This window comes from Prunus avium, chromosome 2 (assembly GCF_965620075.1).
Source record: "Prunus avium chromosome 2, drPruAviu1.hap1.1, whole genome shotgun sequence".
Lineage (NCBI taxonomy): Eukaryota > Viridiplantae > Streptophyta > Magnoliopsida > Rosales > Rosaceae > Prunus > Prunus avium.
The window spans coordinates 33,449,881-33,474,237 of NC_142285.1; the positions used below are offsets into that span (position 1 = coordinate 33,449,881).

At 35.3% G+C, this 24,357-nt stretch overlaps 1 protein-coding gene and 1 long non-coding RNA gene across 7 annotated transcripts; both read right to left on the bottom strand.

The window, feature by feature from the left end:
- Nucleotides 1-5,059: 5,059 nt before the first annotated feature.
- LOC110759331 (dehydrodolichyl diphosphate synthase CPT3) lies at nt 5,060-10,544 on the bottom strand. 6 transcript variants are annotated; one of them, XM_021961380.2, is made up of 5 exons: nt 10,148-10,544; nt 9,990-10,051; nt 9,544-9,604; nt 7,813-8,732; nt 5,060-6,208 (listed from the first exon to the last, which is right to left on the bottom strand). In XM_021961380.2, exon 5 carries the CDS (start codon nt 6,160-6,162, stop codon nt 5,290-5,292), a length of 873 nt encoding a protein of 290 aa, XP_021817072.1. In that variant the 5' UTR covers nt 6,163-6,208; nt 7,813-8,732; nt 9,544-9,604; nt 9,990-10,051; nt 10,148-10,544; the 3' UTR covers nt 5,060-5,289. The 6 variants fall into 6 exon arrangements, with proteins under 6 accessions (XP_021817072.1, XP_021817075.1, XP_021817074.1 ...); XM_021961383.2 differs by having other exon boundaries at nt 9,544-9,613; XM_021961382.2 differs by having other exon boundaries at nt 9,544-9,616.
- A 4,184-nt stretch (nt 10,545-14,728) lies between these two features.
- Nucleotides 14,729-16,136, bottom strand: LOC148296893 (uncharacterized). The gene is made up of 2 exons (XR_015833996.1): nt 15,964-16,136; nt 14,729-15,482 (listed from the first exon to the last, which is right to left on the bottom strand). It is a non-coding gene; the product is annotated as an uncharacterized LOC148296893 (long non-coding RNA).
- Between the last annotated feature and the right edge of the window lie 8,221 nt (nt 16,137-24,357).

A 24,357-nucleotide genomic window follows, 5' to 3' on the forward strand; every position in this document is an offset into this window, starting at 1 on the left:
GATATATATATATTATATAGGATAAATATGTGGAGCTGAGTCAGCAAAACCTTGTGGATCTGGTGGTACTCATTATCATGCACGCAGCAGGGGAGAGAGAGAAGAAGGAGAAAGAAGATCTTATCCATTAACATTGGCTCTATCTGTCGAAGTAGTCAAAATGAAGATTATGTGTGTGTGTTATAGGCAATATTTCAGTCGTGGATGAAAAGAAACTGCAAAAGCAATATAAATTCATGTATGACTATGATTGTGATTAGACATAACTCATTTTAAGTTGTTCTTAAGCTACTAAACATCTGATTATGATTGTGAATCATATTCAGTCGTATAATCTAATCCACTAAACGAGCAGGGATTGATTAGAAATGAAACTTGAATGCATAACTATGTTAGGGTAAATGAATTTAGGCCGCTCATTTTCTTTGCACTTCATAATCAGGGAGTACTGTATTGGAGATATTATTCGATCGAAAGGTACAACTTTGGGTTACAGCTAGAAGGATGTGACTCGTATATAATTGCATGAGGTATATGTTTGGCATGAAAAATATGATTTTGTTGGTGAACCATCGTATCTTTTTGCGTTTTGTCAATTTGGCCATAAAATACAAGGGAACAACAACAAACACTAGCCAACCCCACAAGAGAACTGAAAATGAAAAACCAAAAGGTGGTGGGGAACTGATGATCACATATCAAGACCGAATTAGGTTAACTTAGGAGGAACAAGTTGGCTTCCAAATGTGGAGCACCCTAATTATGTTTTTGCAAGCCCCCTAATTATAAATTAAGCGTGCATGAATGTCCAAGGTCATTTTAAACCCAATTCATGATAGAGTTTGGGGCCAATGGGTGATGGGATTGATTGAAGCTTCTTGCATATATATACAACCAAGGGGGTATAGGGTGATGATGGGATCATTTTCCATCACTACAATGTCAATTTATGTATATTTCGATACATTTAATAGAAGAATCAAGTTATAAAATAGATTATTTATTCAATATGTCGTCGATGTAATCATTGTCACTAATAAATAGTACTACATATTATCGATACAGTTTTTTTTATTATAGTAAATGTAAAGAACATACATTCTGCATGGAGAAATTTTTAACTTTTTTTAGCACAAGCGATTGGGGAAAGCAGTTTACACTAATATTAATTGGGTGTCTAGGGGTTTCGAACCTCTATCCACATAAATGAAGGTGTAAGAGCTTAATCAACTGAGCTATACCCCACTCCATGCACATAGAATTTTTGTTCATATAAATTACAGGTATTTGCTCATGTGATACTATATATGAGAGGCCCAAGACCAAAGCAAACCTGGGTCGATCGGTCCTTGAGCAAGCCTTCAAGCTGCATATATCTCCCAAGGTCTATTTTTTCAGTTCAGCCTCTCTGAATAATAAGGGATTGTTGCTATTTTGAGCCCATGAAAAGAGTCATACGGCCTTTTGTCCCTCTCTATCCGATTGTGGGAAGCTTCTATAATGAGGACCTATGTTGAGGGGTTACAACAAGGAAGTTCAATCCAACAGTCCAATAATAACTCTACATTGGATTCTTAAGACCCTCTCATTATAACCTCTCACAATAACCTCTCATTCTAACCTCAATGTACAATTGTATTGCGTCTATGGCCACCTACTGCAGTCTGTGTATACATAACAAGTTAACCACTTATGATGTAGCTCTATAAATAGAATATTTTAAAGGTATAATCAAGCGGTTATATTCTTTAAATAGCATAATTCGGATTTCTCTTTTTTAATTACTTTAATTAATTGTTATGTTTTAATTATTATTCTCTAGGTAAATAATAATTAAAGAATAAGTACTAATTAAAGCAATTAAAAAAAGAGAAAACCACATTATGATATTTATAGGGAATAGGCCTGGAAATAAAGCCCAGGCCCGATGGGCTAGCCCGAACCCGGCCCGATTTTTTGATGTGTGGGCTTATCCGGCCCGACCTAATGGGCGGGCTTAGCCCGGCCCGAAGTCTAATATATAGGGCTTGGGCCTTATTTATAAGCCCTTTAAAAGCCCGGCCCGGCCCGATTATAATTAATTATTTAATTTATTTAATTTTAATTATATTATATGTATTATTGCATTGTGTGGCATAGTGTATTTTTATATTTATATTCCTTTGTTGAAAGTTGAAATGAACAATACTTTTACTCATTCCAGAGGCAGACAACGGAGAGTGGGCAGCTGTAGCCTGTAGATAAGGAAGTTATATTTTGTCTTAAAGTAACTTTGTTTTGAACGAAAGAAAGTTGCTTTACCAACTTTTCTTTGTTGAAAGTTGAAATGAAAGACTTTTACTCATTCCAAAGGCAGACAACGGAGAGTGGGCAACTGTAGATAAGGAAGTGCAAATGAGTTTTTCTACCCAGAAGACAGAATGCGTGCGTGCACACGATATTCAAAAAATTTCCAGGTAAAATGAAGACAGAAGATAGAAGGCCGTTGTGTAGTCTCCATCCATCAACATAAATAAACTACTGCAGTTCCTTTCTTCTCTCACACTTCTGGAGTTAAATCATCTCAGCAGCAGCTTTGCTCTCAAATTGCTTTCAACTTCGAGCTTGTGTTCCTCAAGTTTGCGGTATTTTATATACAATTTATTAAAGCATATTAGTTGATTTTCCTTTGGTATATTGATCTTTGTTTAAATATCTGCTTTCAACTTGTGCTTGTGTTGTTTGAATTTCCTTGTTAATTAGAAAATTTAAAATGGACTCTACTCAAAGTCAACCTATTGAGATCCCTGTTGTTGCTGACCCCTCTCAAGCTATTCCCTCTAGTAAAAAACATAAACAAACTTCTGATGCATGGTTACATTTTAAGAAAATTGAAACTGAAAAAGATGGTAAAAAAGAAATAAAAGTCGAATGCAATTATTGTAAAAAGTTATTATCTTGTGCATCCACAGGTGGTACTAGTCACTTAAAAAGACATAAAGATTCATGTATCAAAAGAACAAACTTGGATATTAGGCAAATGCAGTTAAATGTACAACTTTCTGGAAAAGTAGGCACCTACATCATCTACATCTTACACTTCAACATTTAGTAGAAAAAGAAGTCGTGTGGATGACCTTTGTGATTCTAAAAGGTTAAACACAAGCAATTTTTCATCTAATGAATTATCACGCTATCTTGATTCACACACAGAAAAGGATGATGATGAAAATAATCCTTTAAATATTTTGGTATGGTGGAAATCATAGCAAAAAAATTACCCTGTGCTTTCCACCATAGCCCGTGATATTTTAACCATTCCAGTGTCTTCAGTTGCTTCTGAATCAGCTTTTAGCAAAGGTGGACGTGTTATAAGTGACCATCGAGCAAGTTTGGCTCCAAATAGTGTTGAAGCGTGCATTTGTGGAAGTGATTGGATTAAACAAGAAAAAAAGAAAGTCAAGAAGAAAATGATTGTACAAGATGAACAAGAATTGCCGGAGTGGTTTGTCCAAGATGTAGAATAAATATTCTCATTTTTATTGTTTTGTAGTCAACTTCAGTTTTGTAGTCTATTTCAATTTTCAATGTATTGTTGTTATTATATAATTATGGATGAAGTTTTCAAACATAAAAAAACAAATGAAGTTGAATCAAGCATAAAATAATGGCCCATTTCATAGGGCTAAATAAGCACGAATCATTAGCCCGATCATAAGCCCGAAAATATTAAGCCCATGGGTAGGGCCTGGGCTTTGTATATTTGACATAGGGCTGGCCCGGCCCGGCCTGATTACTCATTAGGGCTAAAAAGGCCCGTTACTAATTAGGGCCTGGGCTCACACCTCTTAGGGCCGGGCTGGCCCGGCCCGGCCCGGCCCATTTTCCAGGCCTAGGGAATAGCCGCCCGGCAAGCAATTTACAGAGTCTAGCCGGACGGCTATACTTTCGTAAAATTCTGCTTACAAAATACAGCCGCGCGTCTGTACTATTGAAATATTCTATTTGTAGAGTATAGCCATCCGGCTATACTGTTTAAACATTCTATTTATGGAGTATAGCCTCACGGCTATACTTTTGAAATATTCTATACTTTAAAGATATTTTCCACATTGAACCGACAATAAAAATATGGATTTATATTTCCCGGATTAGACCTTTTCCGAAGAAATTTCATCAGAAGAGTTTTCTTTTAAAAATAAATATAAACTTAGTATCCTTATACCAATATTTTTTTTTATAAAAAAACTTTATTTTTATTAATTAAATCATATCTTAGCCTTATTTAATTACTTTCATTAGTTATTATATTTTAATTATTATTTATTTAATGAATAATTAGTACTTAATATTTTAATTAACTTCACAAATTATATTACTTAACACATAGTGTTTAATTTTTTTAAATATTTACAAACTAATTATTCTCTAGTTAAATAATAATTAAATATCCGTGGCAAATGAACATACGCCACTCAGCCAAATACTCGTGGTATGAGCATCAAGAAAGAGGACAGGAGCCCATGTTGAGCGCTTGGATCAGAGTACGGAAGTCCAAAACACTAGAAGGCATATAATTGAGCAAATAAATATCCGTGACTTTGATGTGATCTTGGCTCCACATGTGTGCAACTATGTAATAGCCCCATATGAAAGGGCGTGTTGTTGAAGAATATAAGTCCTATAAATATTCCCACCAAATCTAACCTGTAATTACCCATCTATAAAAATAAATAAATAAACACCGACGGTGCTTGTGTGAAAAATATGAACTAACTAATTAATCATGTCATTTTAATGCTACAGCACTAACTTAAATCCCAACTTTTAGATATGAACACATGTGGCAACCATTTTGCCTGTGAACTTTATGCCGTCCCCTCAACTGAAAAATGTGAGAGTTTTTCTTTGATCCAATTAGAATTAGCTTCCCAACAAAAAATTGTTCTCTGGACCACTACTTTTGTTAGATTAAAGTTAAACAAATAAAATGCAACACTAAAGGTTTCTTTAAATAAAGCAAAAGAAATGTCAGGTTGATTCTTTTGCATAATCTAGTACATGTAGAAATAGCCGAAAATTCTAAAAATTGATAGCTTTCATTGACCGATGCTAATATCTAATAATGCAAAGCAACCACACAGGGAAGCAAATTATTCTTACAATACAGCAGACTAATGTTTACAATGTAAGAACTACAGGCTGGGGCACTGAAAAACGCTTCAAGCCTGCATCTAATCTGTATTTGTTAGAGAGGATAGAAATTCAGAAACAAGTAGACCAAACGTGAAAATACATCAATAAACAAAATTATGACTGTTTCCTTTTTCTGTCCAGATAAAAGTAGCTACGCTGAAAGCTCAAGATCGCCCAAGCGAAATGCCGGAAACCAATCTCTGGCCAGAGCACAGACGGAGAGTACAAATAACAGTGTGCACTCTGCCACAAAAGAAAATTGCTCAACCGGGTTTCGCCAGAAGTACGGATTAGAATATCAGGGTCAGGTGCAACAGCCATGTACATATGCTTTTCAATATCTGTCAATTTTACAATGTTCTCCCTTTCTTCCTTTTCATTCCCTCCAAGTTGAAGTAGACCATACCCAGCTCCACTTGCATTCATCACACTGATTTCATCTGATTTTTCTTCGCACGATTCTTGAACAGCATGCACAATCTCATCAGTGGAAGTGTAGGCAATACATATTGACAGAACTCCTCTGGAGTTGTTGGCAGTGGCCTCCATAGCCCTCTCAGCTGCCAACCTAACAGGTTCACTCAAGAGTTTTAGGTTCCCTATAAAGTGTACCTTAATTCCATAGCGGTTAACTATGCTTTCTTCCTTGATTAACCCTTCAATTTTCTCCTGTATCAGGTCCATCAAGGATTGAACTTCTTCAGGGTCCATTTTGAAATTATCAATACTAAAGGCATATATAGTCACATATCTAACTCCCAACTCATAACAATACTTGAGCATGGACATCAGAGCCAAAAACCCAACCCTATGTCCATCCCCTTCCTTCAACTTACGCTTTTTAGCATATCTTCTATTTCCATCCATGATGAATGCAATGTGATGAGGTATAGGACGAACAGAAATTACAAGAAAAAGACATCTCCTCAAGAAACTAACTATGCTCCAAAAAATCTGGGTTGCTTTATTGCCATTGCTTTTTTCCATCCTAGAACCATGTACAACTGCCGAGTTCTGCTAAAACCTATTTGACCTGTTAATTAATAAACAAACTTTAGTTCAAACTCCTGAAGTTAAAACACAGAACCACTGAAAAATCATGCCTTAAAATGTAGTTCAGCCTATTAACCTATAACCACAATCATATAAAGATTGAGTTCCAGCATAGTATGCTTAACAGCAGGTGTGGCTTTTCTACTTTTTAGAATGATCTCCATTGACAGAGTTACATTTCCTTCCGTCGAAACCCAACTTAGCATTGTAAAATTTTGATCCAATGCAATAGGAACAACTATGCAAAGGATCAAGACTAAATTTATTATGGTATCACGCATTAACATCTAAAACCAAACCCTCGAAATTGAATAATCACTTGTCTGGCAGATATTAGTCATAAACAAAATGCATACAGTGCACACACGGCAGTTCGAAAATTACAACAAAAAAAGAAGGCAAATAGTCAAGAAACCAATGCTTGAATATTAGAAAATCACAATACTTTGGTGCTTTTTAACCGTGGTAAATCAAGATTCAGAAATAATCACACCACAATGCAAACAACACTTGAGCAGAATAAAATAAACCAAGGAATAAAGATAGTGCACAAGAGATTTATGAGGTTTGGCAAAATCCTGCCTACGTGACTACATTACTATGAGAACAATAACCGTACAAGACACACTTAGAGTTAAATCAACATAACCCAAACCATAACCTGTGCGGCTCACAGTATTTCCCAAGAGTTCCTTTTCTCTCAAACACCCATGTTTCAACTATTACATGCACTCATCCAATGAATCACATTCTACCCATTAATAGGCAGTTGGTTCAATGTGAAAAACAAAGCTTTTACAATTATCTTCAATTTTTCAACCACCATTTCATGCAACATGCCTTCCTCTAAAATCCAATCCTCTAGTTAGATCTACAAGGGCATAGGCTGCTGCACCATTTACTACATGGTCCCATTTTTACCAATTTCAATAAACTTGGTCTCATCAAATGAATCACATTCTGCCCATTAATAGGCAGTTGGTTCGATGTGAAAAACAAAGCTTTTACAATTGTCTTCAATTTTTCAACCATCATTTCATGCAACATGGCTTCCTCTAAAAGCCAATCCTCTAGTTAGATCTACAAGGACATAGGATGCTGCACCATTTACTACATGGTCCCATTTTTACCAATTTCAATAAACTTGGTATTGTGAACATCAAAAAGACATTGACAGTTACCTAAATTTGTACAAGTAGAACAATACATTGAACATCTTGTTGTGTTACTTGTGTATTCTATCTCATGCATATAGTCAATTTGGCGTATAGGCTTCTATGACCAAAATGGTAAAACCAATCAGAATAAACGACCGCGTTTAATATGCTTAGAGCTGTAACTACTGATTACAAGCCGCAAACATATAAAAAGAAAGCAAAGTTCTGAATTTGAGATAAATTGGAAATGACAGAAACCAAATAGCCTCCCTCCACTGAACCCAAGATACAAACTTTTCTGGTTACCAGGAAGGAAGGTCCCATCTTTTAGACGAAAGTTGATTTATTTTTCCTTTTCGATTTCTCGGAGACCAAACAGAGGCTTGGAAAATCAGAGAGAGAGAGAGAGAGAGAGAGAGAGAGTTACCAGTTAACCAAATGCAGAGTAGGATCAAAATAGCAGCAGGGGAGGGAAGGGAAGTAGAGTAGACCAGTCCCAGTGTAAGAGCGAGAGAGTTGATTTGGCTCCTTCGGGCCCCCCTTTGAAGTTGGAATTTGCACACGTTTACCGACAGTTCTTCCCGTGTTCCTTCAGTGTGGCTATTTTGCAATTTTGCAACTGAAGGACCAATGAGAATAAGACAACAGACTATTGAGGCCAACTCGTGAATACACCAAAATAGGGCAAACACACACAACAAACGACCTTGGGGTCAAACTATGAATAACGGTAAATAGATAATGTCGCTTTTAGTCTACACATTACAGAAACAGCGGGGGTAGTTTTGGATCTTCGCATCTCATTTCCTCTGCGTTTTCACGTGTGGTTTTCAGATTTATTTTTTTTCACACGTGTGTTTCCTTCTTCTTCCTTCTTGATTTATCCGAAATTGCGGCAAGTTGACTGTGGAGCTTAGGAGTGGCTTAGGAGTAAGCTCCTGAGCTCCCAATTTTGGTGGCAGAAATGAAATCTGTTCATTTCTCACACTTCTCACCTCCAATTTGTGCCTCCAACCCTAATAATCATACTTCATCATCATCTCTTTCTTCTTCTTCAATCACTCTTCTCCAGCGCTGTAAATTCAGCTCTGTTTCTCTCACCTCCACTTCCAGGCCCTCCCGCTCAATCACGCTTTGTGCTCCCAATTCCACCAAAGCGACGTCATCGTCATTGTCCCAGTTCGAATTGGCAGCAGCAGAGGGCATAAAGGAGGCTTCTTTTCAGGTTCAAAACGACACTTTGCAAAGTCCATGGAATGTGGAAGTCGAAAAACCTAGCGTTCCGTCTTCGTCGGTGGCCAAATTGAGCTTGAGCGACCAGGCTTTCTTCCTCTTGGCCTTCGTCGCCTGCACGGTATATAAGCCTCAGTTCTTTTTTTCTTTGCTAATATAGTTTAATATGTAATTTGTTGTGGAAACGGGGATCAATTTGGAAACTTTTTTACATAAATGGAAATGATAAGATGTAGTTAATTATGTGCATACACTGCTGATTTGTCTTGTACTGTTATTGTTCTCATAGTAATGTAGTCACGTAGGCAGGATTTTGCCAAACCTCAAAAATAACTATGTACATATTTATATTCATTTCCCAATTAGGTCCTTAAACATAATAAAGCTCATAATCTAAGAGTGAGAGACATGTATTAAAATAAGGTCCTTACACATGTATAGCTTAATAAATTGTTGTCAAAGTCAATATTCTCTTCAACTTGTATTCTTCTAAATTATAAGAACAAAACAGTGTATGAGTTAAAAGCTGTATATATACATCCTCAAGTGGCAGAACCCAAATTCATAATTCTCTACAGATTCAAATAGAGCATCCCTCTGTATAGTTCATTTTCATGATTAGTTTTGGTTCATGGAAACACAAGTGGCAGCAGCATTGTTTAAAAAGGCAGTTTGATTTCATAACACAAGGCAAATATTAGCAAATGAAGACCCTGAAATCTGACCAGAAGTGTATACAAACAAGAACTCTTCGTTATAACATGAATTTGGCAGATGAAAACAATTAAAAACAGAGGAAATTTATCCACAAAAAACAATTAAAAAATCTGCAGAATTTCAGCAGAACATCAAAATCTGAGAGAGAGAGAGAGAGAGAGAGAGAGAGAGAGAGAGAGAGAGAAAGAGAGAGAGAAATGAAGAATACCTCAAAGAGTGGCAGAACTGATGCTGGAAGCTGCAACCTGCTCCAGAAATTTCCTGCTAATCTGCATGAACTGCTGCTAATCAAACCTAAATCAATTTGATAAATTTCTAGCGCTGTCATTTTATTTTAATCAAACCTCAATCAATTTGATAAATTTCTAGGGCTGCCATTTTATTTTAATCAAACCTCAATCAATTTGAATCAATTTGATAAATTACTAGGGCTGCCATTTTATTTTAATCAAACCTATATCAATTTGAAAAACACCCTAAATCAATTTGAATCACAACCCAAAATCAATTTGAAAAACACCCTGCGCAAACAACAGACAATAACAAAGCTAAGAACCACAAGCCAGCTAGGTGAAGAAATAATCTAAACTTGACAGCATAACAAAGATTCGAAGGGGGAAAAGAAAAAAAAAATCTGCGAATTGCGAATCATACCCTGACAGAGAGAAAGACAGCTACATAAAATGAAGATGTGGCTGCGAACTGCTGTGCTGAATCTGCGAATTGCAGACAGATAGAGTTAGTCAGAGATTAGAAGGGGGAACAGAAAAGAAAAAGAAAAAGAAAAAAAAAAAAGAGGGAGACAATCTGACCTGTGATGGCGGCGACTGAGAGAGGTGGCGCTTTAGAGAGAAACGGAGGCTGAGAGAGGCGCTGTTGACAGAGAGGTTTGCCGGAGATGAGGTTTTGCGCAGAGAGGATTGGCGCAGACAGCCTCTGTCAGAGAGAGAGAGAGAGAGAGAGAGAGAGGAAGGCTGAGGGAGAAGAGGTTTGGCTGAGAGATCTGTCAAAGAGGTTTCGGCGCGGCTGAAGGGGGGAGGAACGAAATTGGAGGGAGGAAAGACGGGAAAAACCAAAAAACTAATCGCTGAAAACCTAATCGGCTGAAGGAAAAACCTTCTTCGTTTGGATGAAGGAATTGCCAATCACATAGAATTCTAAAATGACGGAATTTAGATTTCCGTCATTTCAATTTCTGGCAATTGAAGATTTCAATGTTTGAATTTATGTATGTCGGATTTTGTAAATGACGAAAATTGAAAATATTCAATGTTTGGATATCTCATGTAAATTATAAATGACATAAATTAAATATTTTGAAAGAAAAAAAAAAAACTGATAACCGACATAGAAGGTATTCCTCGAAGTATAAAATAACATATCGTTTGATGAACTAAATAACTCAACTTAAACAAACAGAGCATATTAGCAAACCAAATCACTCCCCACGTGCAATAAGCATCAGCAACATACTCTCTCTTTTTTTTCTCAATTGGGAGTGCCTTCAGCATATGAAATTATTTGTCATTTTCTATCGGCCAGGCTCATGCTTTGAGTTGTTCATTTTCACTAAGACCTGGTACTGCTTGTACTTCAACATATACCTCTGCTGGATCAAGGTTCTTAGTATCAGCACGGATAAACTCTTCAAATGATAAAGCCATTCTAGCAATCAAATCAGCAATAACATCTTTGACAGCAGCTCTTTTCTTTGTAGGAAGAATATCAGAAGAATTTGGTGCATGATTTCTTCTCTTTTGACCATTTGTTGATGTTGGTGAAATATCATCAATAACATGAATATCTTCTAAATCTTGTGTATCACCATCCAAATCAACATAATCAACTTCATCATTAGAATTTGATACACAAGGTATTGCTGAATTAATATCATCAATCAGCTTTAATTCAATATTTTCATGTGCAAACACTTCTCTGGTACCTATGGAATTAGAACTAGAAGCAATCAAGACCCTGATACTTCTTTTTCACTTGCCAAAAGACCAATGACCAAAGAAATTAAAAGGGCTTCGATTAAAAAGTTGCAGACAAAAGTATAGGAATAAACGATTAAGATTATGAGGGTATTAATGACTTGTTTTAGATGAAGCTAACAACTACAGAGCAAGGCGATAACACAAAGTGATAAAGCTAGCAAACAACTACATAGTGATTAATGACTTTTTTTTTATGAAAGGTTTGGCTTTTTTTATTTATTTAAGTTTTGGCTCCATGGAAAATATGAATTCCCGCACTATGGAAATTGTGAAATGACATCTATTTTTGTGAAAATTAAACTCAGGAATTTGATGACTCAATTTCCATGATTTTTTCCGCGCGTCATTTAATAAATTCCGCGCTTAAGTTGCCAAACAAGGGACTTGTCAATTTCTTCTCTTAAATTCCTGACTTTTAGCTAAATTCCGAGTTATTTTCCCGCATCCAAACGGAGGGTACAAGTTTTGTGCTGATCATGTGCATTCACTCCTATGGTAACACCATATACAACCAATAACAAGAGCCATGTGTAAAAAAATATATTATAAATATATATAATAAAATATATATATATATATATATATATATATATAAATTAATTATGCTGGACTGGTTATGTGTGTTGAAAAACCAGAACCGGAACCCGTCTAAACCAGTTTGGTTTGGATTTTTTTCTAGTTTTTGACTTTTTCAGTCAACACGGTTTTGTTTTGAATTTTTTCGATTCAATTCGGTTCGGTTTTGTGGTTTTGAGGTTCCAATGCCCACCCCTAAGAAGAAGAAGAAGATCTTATCCATTAACATTGGCTTTCTCTGTCGAAGTAGTCAAAATGAAGATTATGTGTGTGTGTTAGTCAATATTTCAGTCGCTGATGATAAAACACTGAAAAAGCAATATAAATTCATGCATAACTATGATTGTGATTAGACATAACTTATTTTAAGTTGTTTTTAAGCTACTAAACATCTGATTATGATTGTGAATCATATTCAGTTGTATAATCTAATCCACTAAAAGGGGCGAGCTTGATTAGAAATGGAACTTGAATGCATAACTACTGTATTGGAGATATTATTCGATTTTAGTGGGTGAGCTTGATTAGAAATGGAACTTGAATGCATAACTACTGTATTGGAGATATTATTCGATCCAAAGGTACAACTTTGGGTTACAGCTAGAAGGGTGTGACTCATATATCATTGTAGGAGGCAGGGACGAATCCAGCTATTGGGCTGTATGGGCTATAGCCCATGCCTTTTTTGTAGTTTTCAAGATCCATGTAGTCACTCTCTCTAGCACATGCATTTAAAAAAAAAAAAATTCAATACCTATGTTCTCTCTTTTTCGTATTTTCTTCATTTCTGTCTTGCTTTCTTCTTTTCCACCTTTCTCTCTTCTTCCTATTTCTTTTTGTTTTCCCACCTTTCTCTTTTTTTTTCCTTTGTTTCTCAATTTTTTTTATGGTTTGGATCTACTACGAATTGAGCTTTTTCCACAGTTTCTTCTTTCTATATTTGTTTTTTGCTTTTCTCCTGTTTTTTTTCCCTTCGTTTCTCCTTTTTTATTCTACGTATCTCTTTTTTTCTCTCACATGTGTTGTAAAGTCCAACTTGGTGCAATATGGCCCTTACTGTTGAAATTTCCTGTGTACGTAAGGTAAATTTAGCCCATGGAACTTTGGGTTACAGCTAGAAGGGTGTGACTCGTATATCATTGTAGGAGGTATATGCTTGGCATGAAAAATATGATTTTGTTGGTGAACCATCGTATCTTTTTGCGTTTTGTCATTTTGGCCATAAAATACAAGGGAACAACAACAAACACCAGCCAACCCCATAAGAGAACTGAAAAGAAAAACCAAAAGGTGGTGGGGAACTGATGATCACAAATCAAGACCAGGGTTTGGTTAACTTAGGAGGAACAAGTTGGCTTCCAAATGTGGAGCACCCTAATTATGTTTTTGCAAGCCCCCTAATTATAAATTAAGCGTGCATGAATGTCCAAGGTCATTTTAAACCCATTTCATGATAGTGTTTGGGGCCAAGGGTGATGGGATTGATTGAAGCTTCTTGCATATACAACCAACCAAGGGGGCATAGGGTGATGATGGGATCATTTTCCATCACTACTATGTCAATTTATGTATATTTCAATACATTTAATCGAAGAATCAAGTTATAAAATAGCTTATTTATTCAATATGTCATCAATGTAATCATTGTAACTAATAAATCGTACTACATACATATTATCGATACATTTTTTTTAATAGTAAATGTAAAGAACATACATTCTGCATGGAGAAATTTTTTACTCTTTTTAGCACAAGCGATTTGAGGAGGGGTTTTACACAAATATTAATTGGGTGTCTAAGGATTTCAAACCTCTACCCACTTAAATGGAGGTGTAAGAGCTCAACTAAAGCTATACTCCACTCCATGCACAGAGAATTTTTGTTCAAATAAATTATGGGTATTTGCTCGTGTGATATTATATATGAGAGGCCCAAGACGAAAGCAACCCTGAGTGGATCGGTCCTTGAGCAAGCCTTCAAGCTGCATCTCTCTACCAAGGTCTATTTTTTCAGTTAAGCCTTTATAAATAATAAGGGATTGTTGCTATTTTGAGCCCATGAAAAGAGTCATACGGCCTTTTTGTCCCTCTCTATATGATTGTGGGAAGCTTTTATAATGAGGAGTTATGTTGAGGGGTTACAATGAGGGGGTTCAATCCAACATTTCAATAATAACTATGCATTGGATCGAACGGCTATTAAAGACCCTCTCATTATAACCTCTCACAATAACCTTTCATTCTAACCTCAGTGTACAATTGTATTGCATCTATGGCCACCTAATTTCTTTGGACACTTATGTCGAAGTCCCAAAATTATAAGATTTATTTACTCACTCGTGTCTATTGTTTGTACCACTTTGCAAAACCCAAGGGAAGGTATCGTATAGTAGTGTAGCTCGGAAGTCCGAGTGTCGTATCCACAGAGAGCAGGGTAAAGAAAATAACAGAGATGAAAAAGAACAAGTGTGATTGAGAGGTAGATTTATGCAAGATTTGATTTAGAGAAAATTTAATTGATTAAAACACTAAGGTATTGGGGTTCCACTTTTAACATAAGCATGCAACTCTTATTAATTTGATCCACATAATATTTTCCATTGTAGTTGTTCAAAATAATTAAAACTCTTTTTAATTTCCTTTAGAAGTATTCTAAGCATAACTTGTACCATTGGCAACAAACTATCAAAAAATAATCTTCATCAAAATTCTAGGAATCTAAGTAATTCTCTTCTCTTTTAAAAGCATAAAAGTTTTTACTACACAATGGGAAAAACATGATTGAACCCATGAAATAGATTATCAAACATTCATCAATTAATTAAAAAGAAAACTACAAATTCCATTTGAACAAAAACTACAAATTCACATTAAAGCTTAAGTTTGGATCAAACTAATAAAAATTACACACTCATATTAAAAGCTTTCCCCCTAGCCTTAGCTAGGGAGTTAGTTCCCCATAAAATAAAACTAAAACAGAAATTTAGAACTAGAAGAATTGGAGGAAGGAGAGAGAGCTCAAGAGTTGTGGAGCTTGGTGTGTGTTGAATGCTGTGGAGGATCTCTCTATTTATAGGAGAAGCTCATGTTGCAACCTTGCAATATGTCTTGAATAAATTATTATCCCATCAGCCATTCCCGCAGCTTTCTTCTTCTTTAATTCTTCAATTGATGCTCCACTTCCATTGTTTATTGCCATCATGATTCCATTTCCTTATCTCATTCCTTTTATTCCTCACTTTCTCATTCTTTATATTTCCTTTTGGTTGGCTGGGCAATACCTAATTTTCCTTTGCTATTCTTTTCCTTTGGTGGCCAACCATCTCTCTCTTTGCATTCCTTTGGCATGTGCAAACCTCCAAAAGGTAGCCTTTCATCATCTTGTTACCAACCCACGTGAATGCCCATGACATGTTCAAAAACTTGTTGCTTCGATTCAGCTGCACCAAAATGGTTTCAACTGCATCCTCAACTTGTGATACTCGCAAGTGCACGAGCCGTTTGGTAGTATAGCATATGTAAGTGCGAGGTCGATCCCACGAGGATTGGTGATTGAATGATCCAATTTGTTTCCCCTACACAAAATAGAAATGAAAAAAAGAAAATAAATAAAACAAGAAAGAATGAAATAACTCAAGCAAATAAGTTCCCAAGTTCAATTAGATTAACGGATTGATTCTAGCTAAAGTATGATTAAGCCATGGTGTTTGGTCATAACCTTGTGTTCCTAATTCCCTAATTTGATCATTTGTTGTCTAACCTAAAACTAAGCATTAGGAACCCATTAAGCATAGAAGAACAATTTAAACAACCAAGCATGTATCTAATCCCTGTTGTCGAATGTCCATACATACTCTTCCTATTCATAGTTCAATTCGAATTAAAGCATGGTGTCTACTCTTAATTCAAACCAAGATAGCTAACATGCAAGCCTAAATGGTGATCAATAATTCAAACTAGCATATTAACTTATAAGCATAATGAATAAGAACAAAAATCATAATTGAAACTTGGAAACTAATTAAACTTGAATACTTAAGAAAGAATGTACATTACAAATAAAAGTAAAGTAGAACTTGAAAAACTTAAGTTGAATTTCAGCACAAATATTTCATTACAACAATTGAAAACTAGAAAGGAAACTAAGAGAATTTGAGGGAGAGAAGGGAAGGGAGCTCTAGAGAAGTGTTTGAGAGCTCCCCCCCTTGGGGTGTGTTTTGAAGCTTGAAGGCTTCTCTATTTATAGGGCTAAGAGGGAGGAACATCATGATGAACTCCCATCATGATGAACTCCCACACCATCCTTCATCTTTTGCTGCACCTCAAGCATCTTCACATGGGTTCAAAGGTGATCAGTTGTGGCTGCCTTTGCTGCCAACCCATGTGGTTGCCTTTTGGTTGCCAACCCATGTGGTTGCCTTTTGGTTGCTGAAAAACGAGTTTTCTGAACCAGTCTTGGTGTAGGAAGGCCAGAGGTTTCAAAACGTATCCAATGGTGCTCAAATTTGGATATGTTATACTAGACACCCATTGGAACAACTTCTATGAAGAAAGTATTCCCATCGGAGCAGTAGAAGTGTGCGTTTTGGGCCTTGCAAGTTGGCAGCCGAACATAGACTGGAATTGACTTCATTTCATTTCTTTGCTTTACATGCATGCACATGCTTTCTCTATAATAGCTCCAGCATGTACCAACTTGCTCCTTTAGAATTTCATAGCTGGAATGCCTCCCCACATCACTCATTATGTTGGATCCAAAGTCAGTTGCAGCATGGGTGAGGCACATGGCTTAAAGGAGGAGACAAGGCTCAAAGCTGGCAGCTGCAAATCCTCCTGAGCATGGTTCAGTGTTGGACGGGCTAAGGACTCCACATATGTTCAATTGGGCTGAAGTTTGGATATGTTATACTAGACACCCAATTGAACAACTTCTATGAAGAATGTCTCCTCATCCGAGTTGTGCAGATTGCTGAAATGAGACCTGCAAGGTGACTTACGAAACTGGACTGACAAGAAGTGTGGCCCAACTTTGGTTTTGTCTTTAAGCTCTTGCTCTTTGCCAATCAGCCCTTAACATGCATGGATTGCATCAAATGTGATCTCTTGCTATCTTAACCTACAAAACACACAAATAGAGGTAAGTGACTCAAAATAAAGAGAAACTAAGCAAAATCACTAAGTAAAGAAGGCAAGCAAGTGTATGAAATTATGGACTTATCAAAACAGAAAATGGATTAAAAGCACAAGTTTAACTCAATAACATAACCAAATCATAAGCTAAAAGGGTACAAAATGATATACAATTATGAACCGATCACATGTTTATTGTCCAAGTTGATTAAGCCATCCTTGTAACAACAACACCTCACATGTGACATACCCATGTATCAAAGCAATTAGTCCAAAATTAAACAACTAAGATACTAACAAATATCATTTAAGGGATATTACATGTAATAATTATGTGCTCATCATCTATGGGCACCTACTGAAGTCTGTGTATACATAACAAGTTAACCACTTATGATGTAGCTCTATAAATAGAATATTTTAAAATTATAGTTGAGCGGCTATACTCTTTAAATAGCATAATCCAGATTTCTCTTTTTTAATTACTTTAATTAGTTGTTATGTTTTAATTATTATTCTCTAGGTAAATAATAATTAAAGAATAACTACTAATTAAAGCAATTAAAAAAAAAAAAAAACCACATTATGATATTTATAGGGAATGGCCCCACGGCTATACTTTTGAAATATGCAATTTACAGAGTATAGGACGGCTATACTTTCATAAAATTCTGCTTACAGAGTACAGCCGCGCGTCTGTACTATTGAAATATTCTATTTGTAGAGTATAGCCGTCCGGCCATACTTTTAAAACATTCTATTTATGGCGTATAGCCTCGCGGCTATACTATTGAAATATTTTATACTTTAAAGATATTTTCCACATTGAACCAACAATAAAAATATGGATTTATATTTGCTGGATTAGACCTTTTCTGAAGAAATTTCATCAGAAGAGTTTTCTTTTAAAAAAAAAATATAAACTTAGTATCCTTATACCAATAGTTTTTTTTAAGAAAAACTTTCTTTTTATTAATTAAATCATATCTTAGCCTTATTTAATTACTTTCATTAATTATTATTTCTTTAATGAATAATTAGTACTTAATATTTTAATTAACTTCACAAAGTATATTACTTAACACATAGTGTTTAATTTTTTAAATATTTTTATTTAATAAAATATTTACAAAATAATTATTCTCTAGGTAAATAATAATTAAAATATAACTACTAATTAAAGTAATTGAAAAAGAGAAAATCACATTATGATATTTATAAGGTATAGCCGCCCGGCTACACATTTACAACGTATAGCCGCGCGGCTATCCGTTCATAAAATTCTGCTTACAAGGTACGGCCGCGCGGCGGTACTATTAAAATATTCTAATTCTAGAGTAGAGCCGCACGGCTATACTGTTAAAACATTCTATTTATTAGCCGAGCAGATACGTTTGAAAAATTCTATGCTTTAAAGATATTTTCCACATTGAACCAACAATAAAAATATGAACTTATATTTGCCGGATTAGAACTTTCCTGAAGAAATGTCATCGGAAGATGTAAAAATGGATGTAAATGTAGCATTTTTTTTTATCATTTGGAGGCGATGTTCTACTTTTACATCCCTTCATTGCAGTCAATTCCGGCAACACAAGATGTAAAAGAGCTTTACATCCCCTTTTACACCTTCTTGGTGATGCTCTTATGTCGAAGTCCCAAAATTATAAGAGATTTACTCACTCGTGTCTATGCCCACCTATTGTAGTCTGTGTATGCACATGAAGTTAAGTTATTTACTCACACGAAGTTAACCACTTATGATGTAGCTCTTTAGTGCATAGAAACATTCTTTCTTTATTAAAAGCAATATCATTGTTGATAACATGTTCATAACAAAATGTACCGATGTGTTACAGATACAAAATGTGTCATTTAACAAAACACGAACTTCTTGCACAAAGAATTTCTTACTTACGAGGAGCTTACTTTTCTTGGCATGAGGATTGTAAGACATGATTTTTCTTCTTTTTTTTTGTCAAAATTGTATGGTATATTTATCAAAGTTAGGAATTCTTTGGCCCATTTAAAGTCCCGGCCCATTTGAATTTGGATTGGGACATGGACTTGCCTACCTTTCAATATGCTAATGTAGTGCAACACAGCAACAACATGCATGAGTCATTTTAAGGTTTTAATCTCTTAATCGTAACGGTTCATCAATTTGATCCAATAGCTAAGAAATAGAGCCTCATCTAAAGGCTTGAAATATGACCCTAACTATAGAATTATTGCAACGGGCAAATGAATGTTGTATTTTCATTTTCAAGTATGCAGTCACATGGCCTGCAAGCTGTATATTAGTTGAAATGGAATTTCCAACCGTTATTTACTTAAGAGGGAAATTTGGTAACCAGCTCCATTAGGAGTGGGTCACCTGCTGCCATGGCTGTTACCATGAAATCCAACTCACCATGGATGGGATGGCTGAGACTTGTACAGAAAAAGTTTGAAGCTAGAGTTCGAAAACATTGAACACGCAAATCCACTAATATTTCCATGAAAAAACATATATAGGCACCACCCTTTTAAGTGTGTTGTTATACGACAGCCGCACTCAAGAAACTTGTCCTCTGTGAGACTTTCTAGCTTGTGCTACTTTCCAAAGTGTTGGTGTGGCTTGGGTTAAGACAATATTGGGTAGGTTAATGGCCAAAAAAAATGCAAATAAACAGAAATCCACAAAGATTTGGGATTGAGAATACTACTTCTTTCCTGATGTATAGGTTATATATGCTATTCTAAGCAAATGTTGCTCACTAAATTCGTTTTAGTTAAATTACAGTCAGAAAATACTACGTTATGGAGCAATAATATTTTGATCTTACTAATCTTTCTCTTGCATAAGTGATAGTTTAAATTATAAGGGAAAGGGGTACACACAAACCCTTTTCCACTCGGCCAGATCTCGTTGGTCCTTGTGACTCTGTTGGAAAAAAAAGAAGAAATTAAATTCCAGAACTTTATATATTAGCATATGATTATTGTCAGATTAGAGGTTGGTAAGTCCAGGGCCCAAGCTGAACCTAAATGGTACCTTAAAATGGGCCATACTACTAGAATAGATAATAGACTATGGTCTATAGCCCAAAAATAAATCTATGTTATAGATAGAGTAGGTTAGGTGGTATGAGGAAAATAAGAGATACATCAATGAAAATGACTGTACAGCCTACGATCGCACACATAAATCTCTTGAGTTATTGCCAACAAATATCGGGTTATCATCTCCTATCTGTCTCCATGTTTTTAAAATGTTGAGAGTGATCGATATATTTCTTAATTTTGGACTTACAATATATCGACAGAGTCATTCACACACGTGTGTACGAGCGATTGAACTTAGCAACTGTCTATATATTGCTTACTATGAACTCTTCTAGCTAGCTGTTTTGATATAATATAGTGATGTTGGTAGTACACCAAAGCAGAAATTGCATCTAAAATGGAAGCTAGAAAGTTGTCGAAAGGTTGCAGTCTTAATCATGGATTAATAAACTAATAATTTAAAAAGTAAGTAGATCACTGTAAACATAAGATTAATTTATGGAAATACACCCCAAGCTAGCCTATAACCCTCCCCTAGATGCTGCTTCTCCTGCCGCTAATCGTATGATTATTTATGCCAGAAAGAAACTATATATACAGCTGGTACATGAACATTTGATTACTGTGACTATATATTAAAAATACCATTACGATTCATGAGACTGGGACATGTATGTTTCTCCCCAGATATAGCTCCGCTATCAAATAATACGGACAATGGATCAAAGCTTACCTAGGTAAGTATTGAGCACCCATAATCGTATTAGTTTATGAAGAATGCTAGTTACCTTCCATCTCATATTACCTTATTTATTCTTTTTGTCATTTTGTAATGTATAATCTCAATCATCAAACCACGTTGCAGAACGGAGAAAACAACATCTTAATTCTTTACTTATCAAACATATTTTAATTGAAGTCTCCTTGCTTATGCTTTCCAATCTTCCCTCCCTTAGTTGTGGCTTTATGCACGTAATTTTATACCCATATGCACATGACTGAGCGTTGACAAAATTACATTAGAAAAAATAATACATTTCTGTTTTTGCTGGTGACAAATATTCTCCATCATCTCGGATTTGAGAGCTATGCCAATTGGCAAGAAAATCTCTACCCGTATTAGTTTATGAGAAATGCCAGTTACCTTTTCTCTTCTACGTAATTTTTTATTCCTAACAATGAAATAGGAAACAACTTGAAGACCTATGCCAACTGGCAAGGAAGTCTCTAATTTTGGTAAGCAAGGATTCGTACTATGAAGACAGAAACTTGGTGAATGCATCTATATTATGTAAACTTGGCACATGGGTATATATGAGAAAGTCATAATTGGGAGACAAAGATGCCTTTTTAAAACACTGAGGTTTAAAGTCAAATTTCACCAATATTTAGTAAGTTGTAAGTTGTAACTACTCTTTTGAGATTTTGTGCCATCTGATTAGGATATATAGGACCTACTACCTAACCTGCTACCCTATGCAACTCTACAAATTTCAGACCACTCCAAATACCAATTGAATCGAGAAATTTTAACCCCTTAAGCAATAAAAAGCACTTATAGTTTCCAGCTTAAAGCAGAATTTCTGCTTTTCAGTCAAGCTTTTTTTATAAAATTATGTGGGTTTGTCCAACATTTGAAGAAATTATGGGCCAATGAAGTTGAAGATGTGACTAGGATGAGGGGCATCTTTTAGGGTTACTTACGATTTTTTTTTTCAATGATCCAAACCATCTATTTTTTAAGTCTGCATTTATAGATAATCCTTACAACAAATTAGATAAATTGGAAACCGTTTTGACATCTAATTGTGTCTTACAAAATTAATGAACACGGTGCTTTAAAAAAGTACTAAGATTTCAATAACTCAATTGAGTGGTCAAATGATATTGGATTCAAGTGATTTTTTGTAGAGATGATCTTTGAATGATTATCTAAAAAATAGACGGTTTGAATTAATGAAATACAATGCGGAGTGGATCCTACGATATTTGAGGATCCCTGTATATATACATCAATTCAGGCTTGTTTCTCCTTTTGGGTTTTTGGCATTATCAGAGAGACTAGAGGCTAGAGAAGTTAGAAGGTATACCATAAAATACACCAGTTTAGCATCCAATGAAATTAAAGAAAGTGAGTGGTTACAAAGACAGGTGGGGGCTAAATCGTCCACTCGTTGCTTGGCATTATCAGTTTACCCATCCATCATTCTCTTGTTATGGGTACTTGCAAATCGTGAAACCCATGCTGCGGGCGAAAGGGGAATGACAACAACAATTTCAAACTTGAGATTCCTTCAAATACTTGAGAAAAAAAATATAACTAAATCAAAAACTATTTTATCATAGGGAGCTATAACAACTAAATATATTTTTAAACCTCGAAACTAATTTTGATGATATTAAGTTTAGCCTTCTACTTCTCAATTAACATATGAATACTGATCGAATACAAGATCTTATGTGTAGTGAAAACATTATTAACCATTTGAGCTATAAGGATGATGCATATCTATTGAGGCGCTAGAAGGGCTTACTGCCCCACACTCAACATGTTGACTCTGTTTATTTTTGCCTAAACCCTAACCTGCTACCGTATGCAACTCTACAAATTTCAGACCACTCCAAATACCAATTGAATCAAGAAATTTTAACCCCTTAAGCAATAAAAAGCACTTATAGTTTCCAGCGTAAAGCAGAATTTCTGCTTTTCAGTCAAGTTTTTTTATAAAATTATGTGGGTTTGTCCAAAATTTGAAGAAATTATGGTCCAATGAAGTTGAAGATGTGACTAGGATGAGGGGCATCTTTTAGGGTTACTTATGATTTTTTTTACATTCATAGATCATCTTTGCAAAAAATTAGACAAATTGGAAACCGTTTTGACATCCAATTGTGTCATACAAAATTAATGAACACGGTGCTTCAAAAAAGTACTAAAATTTCAATAACTCAATTGAGTGGTCAAATGATATTGGATTCAAGTGATTTTTTGTAGAGATGATCTTTGAATGATTATCTAAAAAATAGACGATTTGAATTAATGAAATACAATGCGGAGTGGATCCTACAATATTTGAGGATCTCTATATATATACATCAATTCAGGCTTGTTGCTCCTTTTGGGTTTTTGGCATTATCAGAGACTGGAGGCTAGAGAAGTTAGAAGGTATACCAGAAAATACACCAGTTTAGCATCCAATGAAATTAAAGAAAGTGAATGGTTACAAAGACGGGTGGAGGCTAAATCGTCCCACTCGTTGCTTGGCATTATCAGTTTACCCATCCATCATTCTCTTGTTATGGGTACTTGCAAATCGTGAAACCCATGCTGCGTGCGAAAGGGGAATGACAACAACAATTTCAAACTTGAGATTCCTTCAAATGCTTGAGAAAAAAAATATAACTAAATATATATTTTAACCTCGAAACTAATTTTGATGATTTTAAGTTTAGCATTTTACTTCTCAATTAACATATGAATATTGATCGAATACAAGATCATATGTGTAGTGACAACATTATTAACCATTTGAGCTACAAGGAGGACACATATCTATTGAGGCGCTGGAAGGGGCTACTGCCCCACACTCAACAAGTTGACTCTGTTTATTTTTGCCCCAAAACTCATCTAAGGTGGAAGGCTAAACAACTAAGTTTTGGGGAGGAGAGCAAGTGTTTGTTGAAATGCACCAAAGGCTAGGCAAGAAAGTAATTTGTAATTCAACGGTGGGCAGTTGTGTTCCATAAAAAGATGATCTATTATCTTAATTTTCTTTTAATTTTAAATTTTGTTAATATGAAAAAGTGTGAATTTACCATATTATCCTCATTTAATTAATAATTTCAATTCTTAATGTTTGCATTAACCAAGAGCATTTTCTGGTATTTTAAATGTATATATTTTTTTTAAAGGAAAAATTTATAAATTCACCGGTGACTATAAATCCTTGCAGTACACAAAAATAAAAATAAAAATAATTGTTGGTCCCATTGATTTCAGCAGCGCACAAGAAACGCAATATTCGTGGCCCTTATTCAAATATCGTAATATTCCCGTCGTTGGAGTTAAAATATCATTGCATGCAGGAAAAGTTCTTCTGTTAGGAGCTTTTGTTTGTTTGTAATTTTGTATGTCAGAAGAAGGAATCAGAAGCACTTTTTTATGACTTTTTGTAGAAGCCCCTTTTGGATTGCTTGTTGGTTCGTGCAAGCACCCAATAAGATTATAAGAACCTCCAAATTCTGAGGGGCCTTTCCTTATCTCACGCGCGT

What these genes read in the sequence shown, in the direction of transcription:
- LOC110759331 (XM_088249025.1), bottom strand. Translation starts at nt 6,162, where the DNA reads ATGGAAAAAAGCAATGGCAATAAAGCAACCCAGATTTTTTGGAGCATA.